At 34.6% G+C, this 26,663-nt stretch overlaps 2 protein-coding genes across 4 annotated transcripts; both read left to right on the top strand.

The window, feature by feature from the left end:
- The first annotated feature begins 4,316 nt into the window (after positions 1-4,316).
- LOC110724139 lies at positions 4,317-11,875 on the top strand. Of its 3 annotated transcripts, none has more exons than XR_002511857.1 (22): positions 4,317-4,618; positions 5,125-5,277; positions 5,651-5,794; positions 5,879-6,109; positions 6,208-6,359; positions 6,854-6,955; positions 7,052-7,122; positions 7,239-7,313; positions 7,430-8,040; positions 8,142-8,288; positions 8,366-8,470; positions 8,688-8,819; positions 9,081-9,284; positions 9,409-9,659; positions 9,752-9,890; positions 9,981-10,073; positions 10,275-10,366; positions 10,447-10,634; positions 10,784-10,899; positions 11,047-11,178; positions 11,301-11,477; positions 11,564-11,875. XR_002511857.1 is itself a non-coding variant. In XM_021903530.1 (3 exons), exons 1-3 carry the CDS (start codon positions 11,041-11,043, stop codon positions 11,678-11,680), a joined length of 432 nt encoding a protein of 143 aa, XP_021759222.1. In that variant the 5' UTR covers positions 10,909-11,040; the 3' UTR covers positions 11,681-11,875. The 3 variants fall into 3 exon arrangements, 1 of the variants encoding a protein (XP_021759222.1); XR_002511856.1 differs by having other exon boundaries at positions 9,752-9,893; XM_021903530.1 differs by lacking the exons at positions 4,317-4,618; positions 5,125-5,277; positions 5,651-5,794; ... (14 more) ...; positions 10,447-10,634; positions 10,784-10,899 and having other exon boundaries at positions 10,909-11,178.
- Positions 11,876-14,565: 2,690 nt separating this feature from the next.
- On the top strand, positions 14,566-16,145 carry LOC110724002 (protein FAR1-RELATED SEQUENCE 5-like). The gene is made up of 3 exons (XM_021903415.1): positions 14,566-14,924; positions 15,489-15,616; positions 16,045-16,145. The coding sequence occupies exons 1-3, from the start codon at positions 14,566-14,568 to the stop codon at positions 16,143-16,145; spliced, it is 588 nt and encodes a 195-aa protein (XP_021759107.1).
- Positions 16,146-26,663: the final 10,518 nt, after the last annotated feature.

Here is a 26,663-nt window from a genome sequence, read left to right as displayed (position 1 = left end):
CGAAAATCTCATCCCATTTACCATAAGCCTCATGGTGTGGGTAGTAAGCTTCTACTTCGACTTCATCCTCTTGGTTCGACATTTTTTTTTAGCAAATTAATTTTCATGTGAATTGACTCAAGCTGTAGAGAACTAAAAAGACCCATCTTGTCTTGGAAGTTGTACAGGCCACCTCGGGGGAAAAAAAACAGCAACACTATTAAATGTAAAGATTTCTGGATAGAATGGTGGTGTAATTCATATTAGCATTATTTCTTAGATGTTTTTTGTATTTTTTGGGATTGAATTATTATTCATTCGTCACTCAATTTAAAAATACAAATTAAAATTTAATTTGGTTATCAATAATTATGTGAATGACTTTAAGAAAGCGATTAATAATGTGAAGGAGTTTTGGATATCTCTCTAACACTAACCCTTATCAATTATAACAAAATAAAATATTCATTAAGTTTGTTATTGCCAATATTTACTAATTTAAAAACAAACAAACCATAAAAACTAAGTAGGGTATATCCACTCAACTAGTAATACAAGTGTTTATAAATCAATATATTTATATGTATATATGGACTAGTTTGGAGCCCCATGCGATGTCCGGGTTGTTTATTTAATTTTAACATTAATTTTTCCTCCCATATACCAAGTTTTAAAATATATCATTGATATAAAATTAGTTATGAATTGATGTCACGACTCAAAAAATGTTCACACTTGACCAAAGTTTCGGGTTTGGGGTCAACCCAACAAACTTATTTAAAATTTTTTCTTTACTTTATTTTTAAAAATTTCTAATATTTCAATCATACTTTGCTATTTTTTTAATAAATATAATTTTTAAAGTAAAATATTTTCACCAGTATTATTATTAGTCATTACATGTCTACTACATAATTTAAATCATCACAAAATCACATCAGTTCCTAACTATTTGTGTACCAGTGATATATTTAAAAAATTGGCATATAGATAAAATTAATGTTAAAGTTGAATAAACAACCCGGAGTCCAAAACATCGCACGGGGCACTAAACTAGTGTGTGTGGTGCACTAATACTTACACGATAAATATATATATATATATATATATACACATGTGTGTGTGTGGGTGGGGGTAGACTCTGCTACTACTTACATGATAAATATATGTGTGTATGGTGCACTACTAATTACATGATATTTATAGGGAAAAATTGAAAAGAATAATCCCACCTTTCACCCATCTGCTCAAAATAATCCCACCTCATCGAATTCCAGAAATAATCCCAACTTGTAACCCTATCTTCCCAAAATGAACCTTTTTACCTTCAACCTGTAAAACAGGTTAGATTATATATTTTTTTATTTTTTTATTTTTCTCTAATCTCTAATCTCTCTTCTCTCACCTCACCCCCTCCATAGCTGCATCCATGTCAACCACCATAATTACCTCCACACCACCACCTGACCTCCTCCCAAAATCCTAATTCCAACCTATTCCCATCCCCACCCCCTTTCACCACCACCTGACTTCCACCATCCCTAACCTCGCAACAACCAACCACGACAACCATCGGCGTTGCGCCACCAATCTGTTCGCCACCAGCTCCCAAACAGCCACAAACCCTATGCCTTTCCGCCGTATAACACCCACTACCTCAGTCCTCAGACGCCGTTTAGTACTTTCACGCCAATTTCACGCCGTATAGGTGTTTCACGCCAACAATCACGAGAACCGACATCGCATCAGCCTAAATAGCCTCCAATTTGAACAAAAATAACTCTAGAATTTGCAACTCAACCCGCAAATCAGCCTAAATCGGGGGTGCAGGTGGTTTTCGTGGGTTGGTGGGGAGGTAGTTGTTTCGCTATCGATCTAGAGGCCAGCTGACTTCCATTTCCTCCCAGTTAGGTGGGGCTTCGGGTTCAGGGTTGGTGGGGGCTTCAGGTTCAGGGATGTTGGGGTTTCGGGTTCAGGGTTAGGTGGGGATTTCAGGTTGTGATGGTGGTAAGAGGCGGTGGCATGTGTTGTAATGGTGGTGATAAAGGGGTGGTGGGAGGGGGTTGTGATGGTGGCGATAAAGGGTTGGTGGCAGGGGTTGTAATGGTGGTCGTGGGTTGGGAGAGATTTAATTTTTTTTAATTGTTTTGTTTTTTTTAATTATTTAAATTAGGACCAATTAGAAGGTGACAAGTGTCAAGTCACCTTCTACAACAGGTTACTAATTTCACAAACTGGTAAAAGGTTCATTTTTGGAAGATGGGGTTACAAGGTGGGTTTATTTCTGGAATTCGACAAGGTGGGATTATTTTGAGCAGATGGGTGAAAGGTGGGATTATTCTTTTCAATTTTTCCTATTTATAGCTCTATGAATTTGCATAAATTTGTTGTATATAGTTACATATACTAATCTATATCTATACTTATATATTAAAAAGTGTTTATAAAAATGTCAATGTGCCACGTGTATCTCATTTTTGCACCAGCATAAATGCCACATCATCATTCAATATGCCACGTGTACTTTTAGCACCTTTTTGTTTCATGTCATGGTTAACTAAAAATGCATCCAATAAGGTTTGAACACAAGACCTCATCGAATGAAGGCCAACTTATTACAATCAAATCTATGAGCTTATGTTGTTCTATCTATGCACATTATATAAATACATATTAGAGATAAAAGCAAAATTATTCAAAACTATTATTTGTTGTTATTGTAATATTATAATTTTTTACAATAAAAAAAGTCTTTCAAGCTCTTTAATGATAATAATGATTATGAAAATACTCAATGTAACACACGTAGCAATGCCCGAGCCTAACACTAGTTACATATTATATGTTACTAATCTCAATAGAGTTTAACTTACCGTTCTATTTATTGTTACTAAAATAATTCGTTAATTTTGCAACAAAATATTAAATTATACAATATGTATGATTGTATTTGTTAATTAGGGTATGTTTTATTCACCTGATTTTCATTGATCTCAACTTATTTGAATATACCTGAACTTATCTGAACTTATTAGACCTTATTAAAACTTATTTTAGTTGTAATTTGTACTGAGGTAACCTTTATCATGACTTATTAAACTTAATCTAGACTAATCTGAAATTATCTGAACTTATTACACCTGAAAAAAGTGAAAATAAGGTGAACAGAACAAACCCTTAATTATTATGTTTATGATACACTTATATATCGAAAGTTCGTTGTGACTAAACATTGTCATGTTCATTTATTCCAGGTTTTGCGTATATTACACAATTATTGATACTTATTTCAAAATTTTAATGTATAGTGAGTATTAGTTATCTAATACGTTGCAAAACAATAAGTAAAGATGTTACCGTAAAACAAGTTGTATTTCAGTCCGTACTAATTAAAATGTTGTTGTAAATATTCGTTTCTAAGTAACTATGATTTCTCATTGACTTAACATTCAATTTTTAAATTAGAGATGATAACAAAATTATAATACGTTATAATTGGTCACTCCTTATTAGTGACACAGCATGTTATGAGTTCAGTTGTTGAAAACGTTTTTATGTACGAATAAAACTAAGTGTAAATAAGCTAAACAATTGAGAGTGAAGGATAGCTCAAAAGGTTAGCCTTCCCTCCCGATTCTACGAGATTTTGAAATCGATTTTGACCCACGCGGTCGCGCCTTAGCACCCTTGTGGCTCTCTAAATACAAAAATGAAAATAACTAAGCTAAATTAGAGGAGCAGAGTCATATGGTGGAATAGATCATGTATGGTTTTAATCCGAGTTAATAATGTACACTAAAGATTTGGTATTACAAATTTGACTTTATGTAACCGTAATATTGACAGATTAATACAATATATTGTGTAGGAATCAGGTCTCTATACATCATTAATTTGTTAAAAAAAATTTGACAATTAATTTAATTTTAATACGAAGTCAGATATTGACGGATACTATATTTACATAACAAGTTCTTATTCTAAGGAAATCAAAAACATTTAGTCAAATTTTTTTTGGCTAATTTTTAATTTTAATTTTCACCAATTTTGTATTATTTGTGTTATAGTTTATTTACTTATGACATGGGTAGAAGTTTTGGGTTATATAAGTCGAAAAACAAAGACAATAAAATAAAGGAAAAAATAAAAGAAATTATAAAAAACATAAAATAAATAAGAACATTCAAGAGTTGATTTGATTGATGGTAATAGCTCAGTTTTATTCAGAAAGCGGAAAAGACATTTATTTATTTATTTGTTTTGGTGACATCATCCCACGCTACAAGGGGTGTGAATTAAGGTAACTACATTTTTCTGAATTATTAAATGTTGTAATTTTGGTTAGTTGAATATTTTAATTGGCATTCTTATTTTCCATTTCGTCTTCCAAGAACCTTTTAGGCAACTTCCTCAAAACAAATTCTTTCCGTAAAAAAAAAAAGGGAAAAAATTGGAAGTTTAACAGAGTGAAAGACGAAGAACAATTAAAAGTTATGAAAATCTTGCCATTTCTAAGTTAATTTCCGTTCCTTCCTTCGCTACACAATTGTTGGGTTAATTTCGTTTCCTTTACACAATTCCGTAGCGGTTTCAAGCGCAGAATTACCGCAAAACGAACAATGGAGTCATCAATGACAGGGTAAGATGATTTTAGACCCAAATAATGGTTTTAATTAGTTTATTTATGTTAAAAATTTGATTTCTTTTAGAAATGTCATCCTTAAATTTATTATACTTTTCTAATAATACTAGTGTTCTTAGTTTGTAGAGTTTTAGAATTCCCCTATTTTGTTTAGTTCGTGTTCAAATATTTTTATTTTTATATTTTGTATATGTGTTGTTAGCGATTTACTGGTAGTATTGATCTGTACAATAAATGATTTTGCATTAAGTAAGACTTTTTCTATATTATGAAGTTTTCTTAGAGTTTTAGTTTTTTTTTTTTTTAAATGATGGATATAAGAATATTAACACTAGTAATCTAAAACCTAATTTGATCATCGCTAAGAAATAAACAAACTAAAGTATAATTCTTTGGTTACCATAACTATACATTGGCGTATTGCAATTCATTAAATGAGTCTCCTGTTGAAGAAAACCTTGAACCAACTCCGGTTATTCCTTCTAATGCTGGAACCCTCGCAGGGGGGAACAGGAAATAACAGAGCAAGGTCCCCAGGATACTGCAGGAGTGCAAAGGCCCCAAGAGAGTGGAGCACTCATAGTTCCCAAGATGATGAAGCCATTGAGGGTGGGGAGGAAGTATCAAATTGGCCCAATGACGATTCTTCCCAAAAGGTTTTGTATATATAAATATACAGATTATATAGCATAAACATTTATTAATTTTATTTATTAATTGTATAGTTACTAATATAATTATAAATGTTATTTGTTGTTTGTTACTTACAATTACATGTGTTACCATTTAATATATTATCTAATATGCTATATGAAATTTCATGTAATGGATTCGTAATTGCCAAATTTTTAGCATGATGATGTATAACATGTTTACAATTTTTATTTGGTATGATTGAGTTGGAGGATTTGTACGATTTGTGTATACAATGACTGTGGGGGGGTTCATAATGGCGTTACTAGTTCGGATACTTGACTCGTTTGTGATCATTATACGATCTTTGTGGTTAAATTCATTACGTTGTTACAGGTTAATCCGAGCGATAACAAAGTGTCGACATTAGCACTTGTTGACGGGGAAGAGGATGGTAATGAACAAAAGGGAAGAGAGCCCCTGACAAAGTCAATTGAAGCACCCAAAGAATGCACTGAGCCTGAACTTGAAACTAAAATGGTGATTGTTACTTCTAGTTAAAGGTGAATTGGCATTTAGGTGTTTTTATTTTGGGTAGCTAAAGCATCTATTGATATCTGACAGGCTGAAGTTGAGTCAAAGGCAACCACTGTAGATGAAGGTGCGGATGATATTAGCGAAACATCAAATGAAAAAGGGGTTGTTGCTGACTCAAAGGCATATAAGGTTGATGAGGTTGATGATAATACAAAAATTGCAACATCATCAATTGAAAAAGAGGTTGATGGTGAGTCCAATACAAACAAGGTATATGAATCAAACAAGGAAGGCATTGTGGCTGAAGAAGTTACTAAGGTGCTTATTGTTTATATGTATAGGTGTAATAATCAAATTTAATTTTGTATTTTTGATAACTTAAATGTCTATCAATATCTTACAATCGTTACATGTAGAGGTTGATTCAAAGGCAGATAATGTAGTTGAAGATGCTGATCATGCTTAAATTGCAAAATCAAGTTTGAAAGAGGTTGTTGCTGAGTCAGAGTCAAATCAAGTACATGAAGTTGCTGCTACTTCTGTGATTGCTACATAAAATAAAATAGAGGTCAGTGGGGTGGCAGATGCAAACATGGTAGATGAAGCTGTCCAGACTACTACCACTGAAACATTAACTAAGAATAGAAAGGCTGATTAAAAAAAAATTAAGAAATAAATGTATGCATATAATTTCTGAAACTATGTGGTTATGACTTTCTGATCTTATCAACTTATATATAGGCCACTAATACGATGTCTTGTGGACCGGAGGTGAGTAATGTCAATCTGAAAAAAGATGCATCTTAGGCATCAGAAGAAGATTAGGGTACGAAGTAGGGAAAGGTAGGTATTTATAAGAAAACATGCATGGTGACCCTAATAAATACATAATTATTTAGTCACAAGATGTTGATGAATTACCACGTTATTATAATACATGGTAACAGCTTTAGACTAGGAACTCATAATTCAGGCCTCACCCATATTGATGGTAATAAAACATTAGGCCTTAGTGGAATTTTATGTCTTCGAGTAATGCAGTCCACATTATTTGTGTTTCAGTGTTCGATTGCATCGGAAGGAACTTTGGATAGACCTACTGACAAACCCTTTTCATTGAACAACAAAGAGCTTGGTGGTTCAGACAATGATTTTCAGCCAATGGTAAATTCAAACACTGGCTTGCAACTGAATTGTATAGAACATATGGAGTTTAGATTGAACATTTTGTTTTGTTGTTTGTTTATGAGACTAACTCAGGAGGTTCTAAAGGAAGAATGACAACAAGGAAGTCTGGAAGGCTAAAGAAAGAGGCCTCTGTCAAAGCTAAAGTCAGAATTCTTTTTAATTCAAAATAAAGGATTTTGGGTGCTAATTTTCCATTTTGTGATTTATGTATGTGGAAATGATGGTGAATTCTCTCATGTTCGTTTTGGTATGTTCTTAGGAGGTTACAGATGTAGAAGTGGATGATGAACCTCAAAGAAAACGAGGACGACCCCACGTGGAGGGACCTAAAAACGTAAGAGTTATAACGAATGTACAATATCTTTGTGATCATATTATTGTTTAGTTCCTTTTTTATCATATTTATATTTGTTAATTTGATTTTTATTTCATTGTGTTTATGTGTTACAGTTCCCCGTCGTTAGGGCTTACCCTGAAGAGGTACAAAAGATTGTGAAGGCAATGGTTCGGGAAAGAAAAAAGTTTGTGGAGAAAACCAATTTCAAGACTTTCCTCAACATGAAAATTAAACAGTTTGAAAAAAAATTCTTGGCGCATTTATTTAGTCGTTGGGATGCGGATAAACAAGTGTTACGTATCCGAGACAACTATGAACTGAAGATAGATGATGAGATGGTTGGTTGGATCACCGGACTTCCTTACGGTGAATTAACTTATGACATTCCAGAGCTGGATTGCAATGACTCGAAGTTCAAAGCGTTAAAGAAAAAATACAAAAATTCAGGAGGTATTAGCTACGATCTGGTGTACATCAAGTGCTTGGATGAAGATGAGGAAAACGATGACTTTTTGAACCACTTTGTTCTTTATGTTGTTGCAACCGTTTTTATGCATTACAACTAACAACAACATTAGCCCAGATCACTGTTGGTTGTTAAAAAAGCAAGTTTATTAATGGAGCGAAAAATTATAACTAGTCCAAATACGTACTTGACTGGGTGGTCAAGTATGGAGGAGGTGATCCTGACAAAGGATTTAAGGGATCTCCAATTGTGCTTATGGTAATAAATTTTTGTTACGTATTGGTTTTAACTATTGTCTATGAAATATGTTAAAATCTGATTGTATTAAATTATACTGATCTACCATACCTACAATGCAGATCGCATACTTGGACCGTTTGAACATAAATGGGAAGGGGCTGATGTGGGATAAGAATAAGCCAAGGATTGGTGCATGGCAACAAAATTGTATTGACAAAGCAATTGCGGCTGATAAGAGACCGGATGGAACCTTCGGTGCAACTGTGGTATTGTTGAGACTAACAAATTTGTTGATTGACAACTAAAGTTTTAATCTTTTACTAATGTGTAAGTTGATGTTTAGGTTTTCCATGGTGTTCTTTATGGAGATAACTATCCAATTGGACGGTCATACAAAATACCAAATTGGCTAAGAACCCCAAGTTCAGGTTCCAAAGCGAGTGGTAGTGTAAGTATCAAAAGCATCCTTGTTAATTTGTTAGTTTACTTATTAGGCCTTATCCTTTTTATGTTATTACAATTTCATGCTCTATTGCAATTCTCATTTTAGTTAAATCGAACTACAATATTATGTTGTAACAGTTACCTATTATATTGTAACTATTTCACAGTTAGTTCCCTCCTTTATACTGAAATGCTAAATCGATATTCTTCCAATAAATCAGGATTCGGATAACGATTTGTTGATCGAAAATAAGGTAGAGAGAATCAGAAAAATTCAAGCGAAGAAGAGGGAGGACAAAGCAGTCATGAGGAGAGGGAGATCCAAGGCTGATGGTTCTCGTGGGAGTGATGAGGTGATATATTTTATTAATTGAAATTTGGCAAATTCCCTGTTTCTCATGGTGAGAAACGAACATGGGGGCATTTTTGTGAATAAATCAACAACTTTTTCATTATTGTGGGCTCCACGTTGAATAAAGTTGTTGGTTTATTTACGAAAATGCCATGTGAGAAACAAAATTTGTTGCTCACCATGAGAAACTGGGGCATCCTCTTGAAATTTTAGTCATCTCTGGTTACTATATTAATGTATTGTCTTTCCAAATCTGTTAAAGGACTCGGACTCCCTAGATCGTAAGAAAGTAAAGACAGCGAAGACCGGGGCTGGTTCAAAGTGCCCTGAAGAGACCTTTTCAAGAAAAAGAAGCTGCCGCACAAGAGATACTCTAGAAATGATGTCATAGGGTAATTATAATATTGAAACAAGAGATACTCTAGAAATGATGTCATAGAGTAATTATAATATTGAAACTGATAAGGTATGTCTCATGTTTTGGACAAGGCTTTTTATACTTGGTTGATGTTTAGTTTTTTTTCTATTATGAAATGACAATGACTGTAGTGTAATTCATTGGTGTCATTTTTGTGTATACATCAATTAAGTGATGCACGGGGCACCAAGAGGGGGGCGAGTACCAACCCTAAGACTCCTGTTAGGACAAGTCATAGGGTTCCAAAAGCGACAACTGCTACAAGAAGAAGCCTCCGCAATATAACTCCTGCAAATCGCATTCCTAAGGCTCCTGCATATACCATTCCTAGTGCCCCTGCAGAGACAAACCCTTCAAGAAGAAGCTCCCTCAATAAGGGTCCACCTTTGATCAACGTTGAAGATAAACAAGATGTCGATAGTGGTAAATTAAGATATTGATGAGTACGGCTGTGTTGATGGTCATTTGGGGGAATATTTAATCCAAGTATTGATATGGCTACTTGTATATGGCAGGAATTGGTTTGTGGTCTACAGGGTCTTAAAAAATCGAAGGATGGGCTGGATGACAAGCGTCATGCGGAGACTAGTTCAAGAAAAAAGAGGCTCTCGGAAAGCTACGTCAAATGACAATACTAAGGATGAAGAGACTGATGTGGTGATTTGTATATTATTACTTTAATTTTGTTGTTAGCTAATAAACCAATTTTGAGTCTTAAAGATCGCAAATTAATAATATTACCAGGGTTCTAGAGCGAGAGGGGCGAAGAAGACCAAGCACGGAACTGATGATCAATCACCAAATGTACATAATGATGATGAAGACGTGATTAATAAGGTACTGGTACTGCTTCATTATCATTGGTATTTTAAATTAAAATCATATATGTATTGTTATAATTTGTTTATTGTTTTGTAACAAGATACTAATTTTAGGTTAGCTTGAACATTTATTCTCAATTCAGCCCTTATGATATTCATAGTTGCATGCATTTTATTTTAAAGAATCTATTTCTAATACTAGCATATGACAATGAAGGAAAGTGATGAAGAAACGCTTTTACCACCCATCATTCCTCCCAAGAACAGAAAAATTGTTGAAGAAATAGTGGATGAGAAATCAAAAGCAGCGTAAGTTGTCCTCAAGGTTTAGAGTCTCATGTTGTGGATATTTGGTATGTAAATATAATGATTAACTATCCGATATACAGGTTCAGAAGGTACTTTTTTTTAAGCATCGAACACTCACTTTGACTCCTGAGATCTTTCATGACTCTTTCAACAACAATGGGTTAATTTCAATAGAGGTCATGGAGGCCTATGTGAAATTGTTCAACAACTTTACGACACAAATCCTGAGTTAGGGCAGAGAGCTTAAATCCTCCCACCAACCTACATGGTATGAAGAAATGTTTAAGTAACATTACTATAAGTTGATCAGTAGCATAGTACCAACATTGCTATAAGTTGATCAGTAACATAATATCAAGATCATATTATATCTAAAGAACCATTACAAGTATAAACCTTGTTATATTTGATGTGCAGTGTGAGCTTTTGAGAAACCATCTAGAGAAGAAGATATAGAGGACAGCGTGAACAAATGTGTTATAGCCATTCAAACTGATGCTGCAGTTATAGAACAATTTCAGAACCATGAAAAGGTAGAATAAATGTTGTATTTTTTTTTGGTAATATTTTTTTCGTTGTTGTGTGCCCGTTTTTTATTATTATTATTATTTATTTTGGGGGGAAGGGGTGTATTTGCTCTAAATTATATTCAGTTACTTATTTAATTTGTAAAAATGCAGATATTCATGCCAGTGTTGCACAATGGCAAATGGACTTTGTACGTGGCACGTACTGAAGAAAAACTTGTCGTTGTCTTTGACACCAAACATTATTCTCAAGAGAGTTATCATAAGACTTTACTTCCTTCCGTGGTAAGGTGTACAAGTGGTTGAACCCTAAAATTAACCTTAATTCTAAGCGATCTGAGAAACAAAGCATAGATAATGTTGCAGTACAAAAAGGAGACTAATTTTATATGTTTGCTTACTAACAGCTGAGGTATACAGTTAAGGTTGTGTTGATCATTACAAAAAGTAAATCACTTCAAATGGAGTCATGGAAAGTAATGACGTTTAACAACATACCGACGGAAATGAAGCCTCAAGATTCAGGGATGCTATGTATTCTGTTCATGATGATCATATTAGACGATGTTGACATGTGGATGCATGTAAGTACCTAACTATTAACGTATATTGCTGCCCCTTGATTGACAAAATTCATGATAACCCTCAAATATGTAAACATTAAAAGCAGTGGTACAAAGATAATGAATGGATTTACAAGCAGCAAGTGTGCTCATTGATCTTGACGGATGAAGTAAACGAGCTGCATGGATCGATGTGGGACTTGGTTAATGCTGAAGATCCTTAGTTGACTATATTTTATTTCGCGAAAAATGTATTGTGATAAACCAAAATATTCTCGCCGGAATGATTAGTAGTAGTACAAGTCTAGCTTTTTACCTAACTGATCTGGTTAAGGTAGGACATATATATTACGAATTATGGTATGTTGTAGGACAAGGTATGTATTGTGGTATGTATTTTAGTTCATTATGAACGTATACATAGTGATTTCGTAATTATAAATATGAGACATGAGTCTAAGGGTTGTTGTTAATAAAGAATAATTAAAGTTCATGGTAACCTAAGAAGGCATCAACAAGTATATAAACCAAAGTATTACGGTATTCGTATAGGAAGTGAAACTTTGTTTTAATTAGGGTTAATCGTTAGAAGTCACTGGTTGAAATTATAGGTAACAGGTCAAGAGTCTACAGGTTCTAGTATTGGTTTTGACTATTATTTATTTAGGGTTCCATATAAAAAAATTATTGAGGAAATCATCTTCGGGTTAAGGTTATGATTCTTGAGCACGGATAATTTTGACAAGTAGGTAATTATTTTGACCAGGTATTATGAAATAGGTAAATAACATCTTTGAAAAAGAGGTAAATTATCTTCTAGAAATCCTTTAAACAATTTGATAATCGATCTTAATAGAGGATCATTAAAAACAATACAAACTATTCAAAATAATAAAATATATTGTGTTTAAAAAATATTATCTTGATTATAACAGTATATTTTATAAATATACTTTTCATCTTAATAAACAATTGAAAAAAAAAATTAGGAACACGTAATTACTGCAGTTTTTTTTTTTTTATTTTTAATAATAAAAAATAATAAAATAAAAATCAATAACAATAAATTTTTCCGTACAAACAAAAAAAAAAACCGAAAATTTTTGAAGGAAAGAAGAAAAAAAAGTATTAGAAGAAATTGTATAAAGTAAAAGGAAAAAAAAAAAGGCCATTAAAAAGCCTCTAATTAAAAAGTTTTAGATTATTTACATTCACTTATGCTCGAACTAAAGACCAACAAGCATTTCTCAAACAAATTCTTAACCAAAACAAACTGAGTAATTTTTATTGTTCGGTTCTAGGTGAAAAAACCACTTTTACTAGTATTAAGTTTGCCCCCCCACCACACCACCAAAAATTAAATTAAATTAAATTATTTATTTTTTTGTTTAAAGGGGGGACATTTGTCATATTGTCTCCCCAATTAACTCTGCCTCCCATCTTGTGAAGCAAGAAAATTTCAACTCCTCGTAACGATATATTAACAAATCCTATGGCAAAGACGTACACTAGGAAGGTTTAGGGGTTTTCCATGGAGGTTAAAGTTGAAGCAGTAATTTCAACCTAGATTAAAGTCAGTAGCAGAGGTGTCAAATTCAACATTTCACAAATTGTGTAAGTTGTTTGTTCTTTTACAAAAAAAAAAAAAAAATAAAAAATAAAAAATCAAGTTAAGTAAGTTATTTATTATTTATTTTTATTTTATTTTTTTTTGAAAGAAAAGTGATTTATTAATTAGTTTCAGTATAAATTGCTTTAATTAATCATAAGTTGTTCCATTTTTTAATAAATTATAATAATCTTCCAAACCTCACAAGCTGAAACTGGGTGATGACACCTGTCGCTGGGTAGGTGATTACCGATTACATTTAGGGTATTATAAGTTATAAGGCTTCTTTTGATGTATTATTTATATATAATTCTAGTATCAGTATAACGTTATCAGTAACAGACTTAGTCAAATACTCTCTCCGTTTTTAAATACTTGTTCCACTTTCTTTTTTCGGCCGTTTTTAAATACTTACTCCATTTTCTTTTATGGAAAGCTTTTACAATATTTAATTTATTTCTCACACTTAGTGGACCCAACATAATACTCTCTCTCCACCTATCCTTCCACTACTTTTGTTTTTTACAATTTTTTATTTTCTCAACCACCCCACTACCTCCATATTTTATTACTTTTTTCCAATTTCTTCTAAAACTCCGCGCATGAAGAAATGCAGCAAGTATTTTAAAACAGAGGGAGTAATATATAATTCTAGTATCAGTATAACGTTATCAGTAACAGACTTAATAAAATAATGAGTTACGACTACCTTTTTATTGGTATTGTCATCTATATATTCGCAGCTCCGTGATAATTAATTTTTTTCCCTGAGAAATACTTTTTGTATGTTGCATTATTTGATATTTCTATAGTAACACATACAATATAATATATAATCGGGTTTTAGTTTAAAAATATATTACTAAAACACAGTTATATGTTATCTTATATTATAATACACAATTATAATTTAAGACATTTGAATATTAAGTAATTTAATTGAACTAATCAAGCATGTAATTACAGTTAAATGGATCATGATCAACAAAACAGTCATCGCATTATAGATCATAACCAAGATCACAAAGACCTTGAGTTGATTGTTATAGATGACCATGATCCGAATATAGATCTTAGCGTTGAGCAAGAGAACCCGGTCATTGATCAAGAAGAAACTGAATTGATGGTTCTTGAAAACCATGATCTGAATATTGATATTAACGATGATCAACAGAACACTGCCATTGATCAAGAAGAACCTGATCAGATTATGCAAGATTAAGATAAAAATGAACCAACAGTGGGAATGTGTTTTCTTCAGGAGAAGAATTTGCCAAATTTTGTCATGAATTTGCGTTTAGAAAAGGCTTTTCTTTATTTACAAAGAGTGCTACATTGATGCACTCATTCAAGGAACAAGAAGTCAAACGCACCGGAGTTAGGAAAAAGGAGACATGTTACTATATGATGAAGAACCTGAGATTTGCATGTAAAAAGGGGGGAAAGAAACAAACATCCGGTTCCTCTGTTACGAAATGTAAAGTGTTTATTCATGCAAACATGGTACGCGGGCAAATGCAGATTACGAGATGTAAATTGCAACATGGTCATGAACTTCAACCAGGTGCAAGTCAATATATGGTTAATTACAGAAGCATTGATGATCCAACCATTGATAAAATTGTGAACAATGATCGTGCCGGTATATTCATTACAAAAAACTACAGGTCACTACAAGTTGAGAATGGTGGATATGAGAATATAACATTCAATCAACGTGACTTGAGGAATGTTGTGAACTTGGAGCGGCGTAAGACAAGATTTACTGGGGATGCGATTGCTCTTGAGGAATATTTTAAAAAGCAGCACAATCTGAATAATAACTTTTACAGCGAAATTCAAAGGGATTGTGAAGGGAGGTTAATAATGAATGTGTTTTGGTCCGACGCAAGAAGTAGGGCTATGTGCGTAGATTTGGGAGACATAATAACATTCGATACAACCTTCCAAAGCAACAAGTTAGGTGGATTTAATAAATGATGTGTTGCATGTTTTATGTTTGATTGACATCAATCTACACATACATTCCTGTTATTTTGCAATAGAATGATAAAATTACTTATTTATTCAGTAACTTAAGTGAATGGTGTGTTCTAAGTACGAAAAAGCACATTGAGTATTTAAGATTACTTTTATTATCAGTTACAGTATAATTGTAAATATAATATAAAAGGGTAATGAGAGTAATTATATATTATGTACTTTTTTTTAACAAGTAGATTATGTACTTTAACATAAAATGAAAACGCTATTGTGGATTAACGTGAAATAAATATTAGACTACAATTCAGTAAAAACTAGATTAATTTTAGAAAACATTATCATTATGTCATATGTGTGTAAGTGGTGCAACACATTTTTTTAGAATATTAATATATATATATGTTAGTTTGTCTTGCAACTAATGGAGACAAACCATGCAGATACAAAATGCAATTTGCACCGTTTGTGGGTGTCAACCATCATGGGTCTTCAATTGTATTCGCATCTGCCTTAATTTCTCATGAGGATGCTGACACCTTTGAATGGGTTTTAAATCAATGGCTTATTTGTATGGGAAAGGCACCGTTAGGCATTCTCACTGACCAAGACAAAGTGATCGGGAAGGCAATGGAGAAAGTGTTCCCGGGGGTGCCACACAGGTTGTGCTTGTGGCATATCTTACAAAATGCAACGAAGAACTTAGGGTTCGTTTGGCATCGCTATGGTTTTCTGTTTTTTGGTTTTTTTGTTTTTTAAAAGTGTGTTATATATGTCACATAATGAATCAAAAATATATAGACTTATTAAAATCATGATAATTTTGAAAACTGACAACAGAAAAGTGGAAACACCTTTTTCTTGTTTCCTGTTTTTGGTTTTAAAAAAAAACAGAAAACTGAAAAAACCCAAAAATGATGCCAAACAAGCCCTTAGGTAGCTTGAAAAAGTGGAAAGAGATTGAAGTGATACTGTTAACAGTTGTACATGATTTTATAGATCCGGAAGAGTTTGATGAAGCGTGGGATTGTACGCTGGAGAAATTTGATTTACGTGACAACAATTGGCTCAAGGAAACATATGCGCTTAAAGAACGGTGAATCCCGGCACATAATTGAGACAAGTATTGGGCTGGAATGGCTTCCACACAAAGAAGTGAAGGTATGAATCGTGTTTTAAAAGACTATGTAAACGTTGATACCCTATTGGCTCGATTCATTGAGCTCTACGAGTCAGCCATGAAAGATTTAGCGCATAAGGAGAAGTTGAAGAATTTTGCATCTGTGGACCAACCGCTCCCCGTGGACAAGACCGTACTTGCTGAGTATGTTTTTCACAGCAAGTACACCAATAGAAAGTTTAAAGAGGTGAAAGACGAGGCACATTGGTTAAAGCATACAAATATCACAAAAGTAAGAACCCTTGGTACAGTATCATTTTTTAAAGCCGAAGAGAAGGTTCCCACCCCAATATGGGGGAAAAGGTGGAAGTACTACAATCTTACTATTGACAAAGAAAAAGGAGATTTCTTATGCTCTTGTAAATGGTTTGAATTTACTGGGATATTGTGAGGCAGTACGAGGACATTCAGGTATCATACTACCAGCTAGATGAATCACAAAGAGTCCTTAAAGTGAGGGAATTATCCAACAGGCATAAATACTTGTCTACGTTGGCCCTGCATAATGAAGATATGTTCGCATTGTACAAGTAAGTAACAGATAAAATTCGTATAACATTGGAGGATTCAATGGGTATAGAACGGAGAGATAATAGTGCAAATGCGTGGTGGGATTAATCTACTCGCAAAGTGTATGGGTGTCGTAGGTTACGTCCTAAGGAACAAAATGAACGCCACCTTAAAAAGAACGTCATACTTGTTGAAGGTGGCACAAAGGATCCGTTGACAAAAGATACACTGGGAGAGGCACCAAAACCAGAACTCCTAACCCATCAGAGAAAGGTGTAAGATCGAAGAAAAAGCAAAAGGATACGCCGGAAGAGATTGCCAGGAAGGAGGTAAACATTATGACTCACAAGTATTTACGAATACAATGGTTATTTAAAATTGTCGAAAGATATACATTATTTTGATAACGTTTATCCGGTTTTTATAATCTTAAGCTTCATCATTAATTCATTTTCAAAGTTTATAGATAAAAAAGAAACATAATTTTATTATATTTTGATTTAATCATTATCTTGAAAATTAGTCGTTACGTTAAATTTACTTTTTTATTTTTATTTTGGTAACATACCTTGGTTTTTAAAGTCGTTATTCTCAGAATAAATATATTATTCTCTTCCATTTCTTCACGATAAGTTATTGTTTACGGAGTTGGCTGTTATTAAAAAAAAATCATACATTGTGTCAAAAAAAAAAAAATACATACTACGCTTTGTTTGCTTATTTATTTTATTTTATTAATATAATGATAACTTTCAAACAAACCACATATTTGGTTAATTTTTTTGTAGGAACTCATAAAAGACACATTTGGTTCGATGAAAGCAATGCAGCAATTAAATTCTCAAACCAACAATCTCAATACAAGTCAGGGTCATGCTAGTAATTGCAATGACAATGCAGTAGCAGGACAACCTAGTTCCTCTAGGGTGATCGAAAACAGTGTTGCTGGTTCGCCCCCAATCTTTCCAAATGGTTCACAGCCAAGCTTAAGTATGGAGCAGTCAGACCAGTGTAGATACAGTCCAAGCAGTTCATTTCCTTTAGGTCCAAATCCTTATTGGTTACGTAGTACTCAGTAAAATTATTGTTCACATAGCTTAAATGAGGCCAATGACTTAATGATACAATACAGAGCTTACAACGTGGCCACCGACAAAAAAGATAGGTTGTATTACCAATTAATATTTAAACTTCATTTTAAGTTTATTTAAAAGGCCTTTTGGCTGCTTGAATCTTACATTTATTTGTGTTTTGGTTTATATTTTATTTTTATTAGATAATTTTCCGCATATTATAGTGTAACAAGCGATGAAAGTTTAGTTACCAACCTAGCCTTCTAACATTTATTCAAGAGTGATGAGTTTTTTGTAACATTTTATGAATGGCGAAAGCGGTCTAAAACACAGAGAGGAATACTTAAGCATTTGTTCATTACGACTACTTTGAAATCCCGCCAACCACATAACAAATTGTAATGAAGCGACAATGTAACAAGTTCGTCCAAAAATGAAGTTGTGGAATGACTGATTTATTATACGGTTATTGTAAGTGTTCTTAAGTGTTTTCTCTATAGTCGTACACACATCAGTACGGTTTTATCATTTTCAATCTACCCCGATAGCTTATGATTTAAACATGGCATCCGAAGCAAAATACAAGACCACAATTTCAAGCGTTTGCACGTTTGTTAGGGAATAAAGCTTTAGGTACTAGGACGTATTTTAAGGCCATCTGAAATATCACTTGTATTCCACATGGTTTTCTTTTAATCATGTTGTCTGACATATGATACATTTTGGGAAATAAATCGTGTTGTGGGAAACAAAAACCAAATCGTGGAAGCGTGGACGAGAATTGTTTGTGAGTTTCAAATGGAAGGAGAAATGAACCAGCGTTTTTTGCACGTTACTCATCCTCTTCTCTCACACGAACTTAGGTAATGCTAGCGCCGGTAGATAAAATTGATTTAGTCTCTCAATGAATCGACTTATACCCTTAGAGCATAAAGTAAACAAATGTGCACTTGGTTGGAATACTACAAATGTGAGCGTATACTGCACTTACGAGATAGTTGTACGTATTCTGAAAGGATGCATTCTCTAGTAAGTAGATAGTTGAACACTTTAATAAGATATTAACAATGTATGATTTCTTGGTAACCTCTTCAAAATCACTAGTTAAATAATTACACTTGGGACATAGTTAGATATTTATACAGTAACGTCTATACTTTAATAGGTAACATAATCTAATTTTTAGGTGGTTAATTAATGTCTAAATAAAAATAAAAAGTTAGTAACAAGTCCTCTTAATGTTGATTCTATAAATTTTTTAGTTGCTCTAGGGAAATAATTCATGATATAACTTCCCACATAGGGGGATCGTGAAACCGGATTCTACTTGTTTGTGGCATGTTGGTAGTTGCTCCCTATCTTCGATTTGACAACCTTAGTGAGTTTTTGCTACAACCATGTGAGATTCATACTTTTTCAAGCTTTCAACATTTTCTTGCATGAGTGGCGTGGATCCTTGACTTTTGCAAACCTAATCTTGAATCTTAACATATGATTCCTAAGACCGAGACCGAACCACCAAGGGAGGACAAAGGCATCTTTTCGGGGTGGTAATTTTTCTTTTCTAGGATAGTTTTCATTTTCTTCGGTTTTTGGGTTTACATTTGCCTACTTGCTAACCCTTTTAGCCTTTTTCCCTTCTTTTCAAGCCACATTTCTAGTTCTTGAGCCTTTTGTTTCATTTTCGTTCCCATTCTTGGTTTTTGTGAAGCAATTGTTCATTATTGTTGGAGTTTGTGGTGGAGGAGTTTGGATATTTGGTTCTCTTGAAAGCAAGTTTGTGTTGTGTATATTTTGTGAATAATGGCAAGTGAATAAATGAAAAAGCCGTCCAAAGTAAAAAAAAGCAAGGACAAAGCAAGTGCAAATTCGAAAAAGCCGTCCACAGTTAAAAGAGGCGAGGACAAAGCACTAATAAAGAATTATTAAAAAAAAAAGTGAAAAATGCAAAAATAATTTTACGTGAGAATTCTTTTTTTTTTTAGCATTGAGGACAATGCTCCATTTAAGCTTGGGGGGGAAGCGTTCTCACGCTTTTTGTTGTATATATTTGTGATCTTAGCTTTGAATAAGCTTGGGGGTGTTGGTATTTTTGTTTGGTGATTACTTGATTATGGTGTAAAGAAATGCGCAGTCTTTGCTTCACAATTTAGGTTAACCACCAAATTTTAAATTTAGCCTACCTTAACCCTTTTTCCCTTACGTGACAACCTTTGGGAAGACCTTTTGACCTAGGGGTTGAGTCATTCATTGGTGGAGGGAATCATGGGTTATAGCCTACGGAAAGGGGATGCGAAATCAAGATGTCGAGTAAGCCAAAAATTTGATCTTTTTCCGATTCCTTCGTGGAATCTATGAGACGTTCACTAAGGAGAGATATGAGATTAGTAGGGGGAACGCGGTAAGACCGTTTGGGATGAAAGTGGAGTGTGATAACTAGTTCTTATGCTTAGCATATTTATGTTTCAATCAACCTTAGGTATCTTGGAGCGTGCACTCCCTTACTTATTTAGAAAGATTTGCATTAATTTGTGCTTGTACATTTTAAAAAGTCTTTTCATGAACATGTGTTTGCTCTTCTTTTCTTTTGATTTCCTTCTTTATGCTTTGCCTTGTTTGTATTAATATGAGAGTTATGGGTTAATCTCTTAGGAAACCTTTACGAGAGCATCACTCGTCCTCTAGGGCGATCTAGGGGTTTAAATGGCTTGTCTTTAGTTTCTAAAATTGATCGAGATTCCTACGAAAGTGAGTTAGTGTATATTCTCATCTCTCTTTTTCTTTTTGCTTCGAATAAGCCCTTCTTTTTCGTTTTTAGCCTTTGTTTTGCTCGGGACGAGCAAAAGTCTAGATTGGGGGAATTTGATGAGTGTCATTTATGGCACTCATAGGGTAGTCTTTTAGGGTTATTTCTTTCCCTTTTTCATGATTTCTTCTCTTATTTTTGGTCCTTTTTCCTTTAGTTTCTCTTTCTCCTCTTTTCTTTATGGTTCTCGTGTTTTTCTCGTGTTTTCCTTTTATTTTCCTCTTTTTCCCTTTTATTTCCTTTCTTTGTTTGCTTGTGTAGGTACTTGGAGAATCACCTTTGCAAAGGAATCAAGTTGGGACCTTAATGACCAAGCAAGGAAGAAGCATATGGCTAGAGAGGGCTTAGAGAGGCCTTGGAGAGGCCTCGGAGAAGTCTCCAAGGTATTGCCAGCAAGCCGCGGGCGCGGGTCAGTGAAGCCGTTGGCGCGGGCTCAAGAAGCACAAATGGCCAGATTTTGGCAGGAACTTCCCGCGGTTGCCCCGCGGGCTCTCCGCAGGCGCGGGAAACTTGGAGAGGGCGCTCCGTCTCAGAGAGACCGCGGCCCCCTGATTGAGCTTCGGGAGCAGGGGATAACCCGCGGGCGCGGCATCTTTGCCGCGGGCGCGGGTTTATTCTGCCGCGGGCGCGGGTGTTGCCCAGATAGCCCGCGGATGGTTTCGTATCCATTTCTCCGCGGCTGCGGGTTCATCAGGAGAGGGCGCGGGATTTGCCTGTTTCTTCTTTGCTTATAAATAGAATTGTAATTTCTTTTTGAAACCAACTTTTTGATAATATTTCATTAGCTTAGTTTTAGAGAGAGAATTTATAGTGTAGGTTGAGAGCTTCTCTCTTTAGATTAGGCTAGATTAGGAGTAGTTTTAGAGAGAGAAAGTGAAGGATTTCAATGGTGATTGAGAGATTGAAGATACAAGGGTGACAATTGTGTTCAAGTTCTTTTCTTTTATCAATGAGCATTCTTAACTCTATCTCACTTTATTGCTTTGTTTAATTTCATGTTTGTTTGGTTTAATTTTGATGTTTGATGCTTGATTAGTGTAATTGTTCTTGATATTTTGTTGATTCTTGATTTTCTTAGTTGTTAGTTGATAGATGGTGATTCTTGAATAGTTGTTTGGCTAGGAATTGGGTGAAACTTGTATGATTGATTAATTTGGGAATTGTGTTGATTGATTGTTGAGATTAAAGTGATTAGTGAAGGTTTGCATGTGTGTAATTCAATTAGGCCTTGAGAATTATGCTAGATTGCATTGTATGCTAATGACATGAAAAATTGATTTAGGAATTGTAATTATCGATTGGTTTTGATTGTGATTCTCTTATTTGTTATTCATAGTGAACCCTAGCTTAACAATTAGGAGATAGCTCTTTGATTCCTATTGATTGCTCTTATTATTTGTCCTCACAACCTTTGATTGGCATGCTCTTCCCAAGTTGTTGCAATTGACATGATTACTTGTTGATCCCCGTTCCTAGTGTTTTATTTCCTTGGTTACTTGTTTTGTTTGTTGTTAGTATTCTCTCTTACCTTCGTCTTCGACCTAGCTTAGGCGCATAATTGAAAGTGCTTGAACATTACCGTTCCTTTGGGTTCGACCCTTGACTTGCCTCTATACTCGTATTAGGGTTTGTTAAGTGTTTATAAATTTACTTTGACCGAGGGAAGATTAGATAACGACCTAGTTTTCCCCTCGTCAAAATGGTGCCGTTGCCGGGGAACGGTGTCTATGTTTGAGTGTTTTTTATTGCTTGAGTCTAGGTCTTAGTGTATACTTTTCTTTTATTTGATTTTTGTTTGTTTTGTATAAAATGGAATACCTCATTTCCTCAATTAGAGGATGAACCATTTTGGGTGTACTTTAATAGACTAGAGAACTTCATTAGTTACCATGGTTGTCATATTTGGGAGGCTTGCGAGATTTGTTATCATAATTTGAATGATCAAACTAGAGACATTGTTGAAAGCATGTTTAATGGTGGATTTCGGGCATTGTTAATCGATGATGCTTGGGACTTTTATGTATGGTTTGCTAGAGATAGTTGTGATCGTGGTCATGGTTATTCAAATGCTTCAATTGATGATTGTTATGGTCCATGTTCCATGAATGATGAACCTTGTATGCCTACTTGTGCCCCCATTCCCTAATTTGATGATGCCACTCATATCTCTAATGTTGATTCTTGCATGCTTGCACATAATTCTTTCCCCCATGATGCTCCTCAATGCTCTTCATCTTCCCAATGTTTAGATCCTACCTTTGAGTCTTCTTATAATCAAATTGGTGGTTTTTGAGAAAATTGGAGATGAATTCTAATTTGGAACCAAATGAGATGAGATATTTAGAGATTGTGAGAAACCAAATGGAAATGTTGAAAAAGTTGGAAGAGAGTAATGAGGGTGTTTTTAGGAAGAATGAGGAGATGGAGAGTCAATTGTCATCAATATTGAATGTGAATGAAGTTTCTACCACATTGGTAGGTATGGAAGACGATGATGATGATTGTTTTGAGAGCTCCAAAGTATGTGAGGAGGATGTTAGAGAGCCCATGAGTGACGAAAAGGGTGTAGAGATGGATGTTCCTAAAGAGAGTTTGCATTTTGAACCTCCTTCCAAATTTGAATTTCGTTCCATTGAGCCTTTAGATGGAGTTGAAGAGAAACTAAAAATGTTGGCTTCTCTTAATTTTGAGGAAATGGTAATTCAAGTCATGAAGGATGGGACATTGCAATTTTTGAAGCGTGAAGAAGTTGTGAGGAAAGCGAGTAAGGACGAGGAGGATGAAGTAGTCTCCATGGGAGATTGGATGTTTGAGGGTGATGAGGACCAAGAGGTTTTGAGTGTTGAAAAACTAATTGGTGAGTCAATTCTCCCACCCAGGTCCCTTGATTGTGATTTCATTCCTCCATTCCTTAATTTTAAAAACCAACCTTCTTCCACCCCATCTCCTTTGATTAATAACCATGGTTGCTTTGAGGGTGAGGCCTTGAGCTTAGACGATTTTGATGAAGAAAAGGTCCCTTATGATAAGGTTGAGGAGGTAGAGCCTACTTTTGATGATTATGAAGATGAGAGTGAAGTGTTTGGTGAGGTTGAGTCTCCAACTCCTATCTCAAATCTTAAACCATTGCTTTCTTCTTTCAGCTTTGATGATCCTTTCTCTTCTACATTTTCCACCATTGAGAATGGTGAGGCCTCTTTAAAGGGAGATTGTACTTCTCATGTTTATTTTGAGCTACCTCCCAAGTTTGACCCTCAGCCCTTTGATGAGCTTCCTTTGAACCTTGATGATGATTTGAAGCTTTTGAGAGCTCATTTAGGGTGTGAAGCTTTTGAGGAGGGTGTGATTGAGAATAAGCTAAATTTGAATAATGACGAGTTGGAGAAGAGCCCTTTGGATGTGAGTTCATTGGATGAGAGAGTTTGTGTCTCAATAGATAGTGGTGTAAGTGAATAACCAATTCCTATTTCCTTACCTTGCACCTCATTTTCAAGAAATCTTGATCTTATTCCCTCCTATCCCATGTCATTACCTTCTTTTCTCATATCCCCTCCTCTTGAAGAGCCTTTAGTCCCCCAAGTGCCTCATTTGATGACTTTTAAGGACGATGGTGGGATTTCCAACCAAAAATCTTTTGTTGAGAAGAGTATGCCTTTTTCTTTTTCTTTTATTTCTCTTCCTTTTTCTTATATTCTTGTTTTTCCCTTCTCTCTTTCTTCTTCTTGGCATACTTCTTCTCAACTCCGTAGGTGTGCACTAATCTTGTTGCATGCCTTTATTTTTTCATGTGCATACTTACTCTCCTATGAAATGTGTAGTAGTGCATTTGACAAGCTCTTGCGCGCGTTGAATTATTATTTTCTAGAGCGGTCAAGCTTGGACCTTAAGCAAGCCTTTCTCGGGAAGTAACCCGTGTTTTATTTCTTTCATTTTCTTTTCTTTTCAGAATAGATTTTCTCTCATGGAAATGTTTGAGTTCCTTTTTCTAGGTACATGACTTGATATACTTTGGTGCTTCTATTTGGATCAAGAAACAAGGAAGATTACACCACATTTGCTAGCATATAGAAGGCAAGATTCAATATTAGAGGTTGGTAGTTTTGAAAGGTTAAATTGGGTCATTTTCGGGCATTTACACCCACCTAAGTCCGGTAATATCTTTCCTTGCTCTCTCTCTCTCATGGTTGATGCCTTGTTGGACATGTGTTGGTATTCTTGGATAATTCTCCTTGTTTTCCCCTCCCATGGATTATTTGATTTATGTTTGAGTGTAATGTCTCATTCAAGCTTGAGAGAGGGTATTCTATAATGTTTGGTGGAATGTTGATTCATATATGTCATGCACCTTTGTATATGCTTTTCCATGTTCTCATATTTTGAAAAACTCCAAAAGAATTTTTGTTTCTGTCAAGGCAAAATTGCATTGTGTTTTGTTTTGTTCTTGCTTTGGACAAAATAACATTTGGACTTGTATACTTGAATGATTTTCATCCTAAATGGTAGTGGTGTGCACGGTTTGAGATACGTTTGGTTTATTATAGGATAAAGCATGCTAAGGTAGTTGTCTAGAACTAGGGGGATCATGAAACCGGATTCTACTTGTTTGTGGCATGTTGGTAGTTGCTCCCTATCTTCGATTTGACAACCTTAGTGAGTTTTTGCTACAACCATGTGAGATTCATACTTTTTCAAGATTTCAACATTTTCTTGCATGAGTGGCGTGGATCCTTGACTTTTGCAAACCTAATCTTGAATCTTAACATATGATTCCTAAGACCGAGACCGAACCACCAAGGGAGGACAAAGGCATCTTTTCGGGGTGGTAATTTTTTTTTTTCTAGGATAGTTTTCATTTTCTTCGGTTTTTGGGTTTACATTTGCCTACTTGCTAACCCTTTTAGCCTTTTTCCCTTCTTTTCAAGCCACATTTCTAGTTCTTGAGCCTTTTGTTTCATTTTCGTTTCCATTCTTGGTTTTTGTGAAGCAATTGTTCATTATTGTTGGAGTTTATGGTGGAGGAGTTTGGATATTTGGTTCTCTTGAAAGCAAGTTTGTGTTGTGTATATTTTGTGAATAATGGCAAGTGAATAAATGAAAAAGCCGTCCAAAGTAAAAAAAAAGCAAGGACAAAGCAAGTGCAAATTCGAAAAAGCCGTCCACAGTTAAAAGAGGCGAGGACAAAGCACTAATAAAGAATTATTAAAAAAAAAAGTGAAAAATGCAAAAATATTTTTATGTGAGAATTCTTTTTTTTTTTTAGCATTGAGGACAATGCTCCATTTAAGCTTGGGGGGGGGGGGGAAGCGTTCTCACGCTTTTTGTTGTATATATTTGTGATCTTAGCTTTGAATAAGCTTGGGGGTGTTGGTATTTTTGTTTGGTGATTACTTGATTATGGTGTAAAGAAATGCGCAATCTTTGCTTCACAATTTAGGTTAACCACCAAATTTTAAATTTAGCCTACCTTAACCCTTTTTCCCTTACGTGACAACCTTTGGGAAGACCTTTTGACCTAGGGGTTGAGTCATTCATTGGTGGAGGGAATCATGGGTTATAGCCTACGGAAAGGGGATGCGAAATCAAGATGTCGAGTAAGCCAAAAATTTGATCTTTTTCCGATTCCTTCGTGGAATCTATGAGACGTTCACTAAGGAGAGATATGAGATTAGTAGGGGGAACGCGGTAAGACCGTTTGGGATGAAAGTGGAGTGTGATAACTAGTTCTTATGCTTAGCATATTTATGTTTCAATCAACCTTAGGTATCTTGGAGCGTGCACTCCCTTACTTATTTAGAAAGATTTGCATTAATTTGTGCTTGTACATTTTAAAAAGTCTTTTCATGAACATGTGTTTGCTCTTCTTTTCTTTTGATTTCCTTCTTTATGCTTTGCCTTGTTTGTATAAATATGAGAGTTATGGGTTAATCTCTTAGGAAACCTTTACGAGAGCATCACTCGTCCTCTAGGGCGATCTAGGGGTTTAAATGGCTTGTCTTTAGTTTCTAAAATTGATCGAGATTCCTACGAAAGTGAGTTAGTGTATATTCTC

This window comes from Chenopodium quinoa, unplaced genomic scaffold (assembly GCF_001683475.1).
Source record: "Chenopodium quinoa cultivar QQ74 unplaced genomic scaffold, ASM168347v1, whole genome shotgun sequence".
Taxonomy (NCBI): Eukaryota; Viridiplantae; Streptophyta; class Magnoliopsida; order Caryophyllales; family Amaranthaceae; genus Chenopodium; species Chenopodium quinoa.
The sequence above is the reverse complement of the archived record's forward strand: the minus strand, read 5'-3'. Positions and strand labels throughout refer to the sequence as shown.

What these genes read in the sequence shown, in the direction of transcription:
- LOC110724139 (XM_021903530.1), top strand. Translation starts at nt 11,041, where the DNA reads ATGCAGATATTCATGCCAGTGTTGCACAATGGCAAATGGACTTTGTAC. An exon ending in AGACTTTACTTCCTTCCGTG is followed by an intron (nt 11,179 to 11,300) that starts GTAAGGTGTACA and finishes GCTTACTAACAG; the next exon opens with CTGAGGTATACAGTTAAGGT. An exon ending in ATGTTGACATGTGGATGCAT is followed by an intron (nt 11,478 to 11,563) that starts GTAAGTACCTAA and finishes CATTAAAAGCAG; the next exon opens with TGGTACAAAGATAATGAATG.
- LOC110724002 (XM_021903415.1), top strand. Translation starts at nt 14,566, where the DNA reads ATGGTACGCGGGCAAATGCAGATTACGAGATGTAAATTGCAACATGGT. An exon ending in CAAAGGGATTGTGAAGGGAG is followed by an intron (nt 14,925 to 15,488) that starts GTTAATAATGAA and finishes CAAACCATGCAG; the next exon opens with ATACAAAATGCAATTTGCAC. An exon ending in TTTAAATCAATGGCTTATTT is followed by an intron (nt 15,617 to 16,044) that starts GTATGGGAAAGG and finishes ATGATTTTATAG; the next exon opens with ATCCGGAAGAGTTTGATGAA.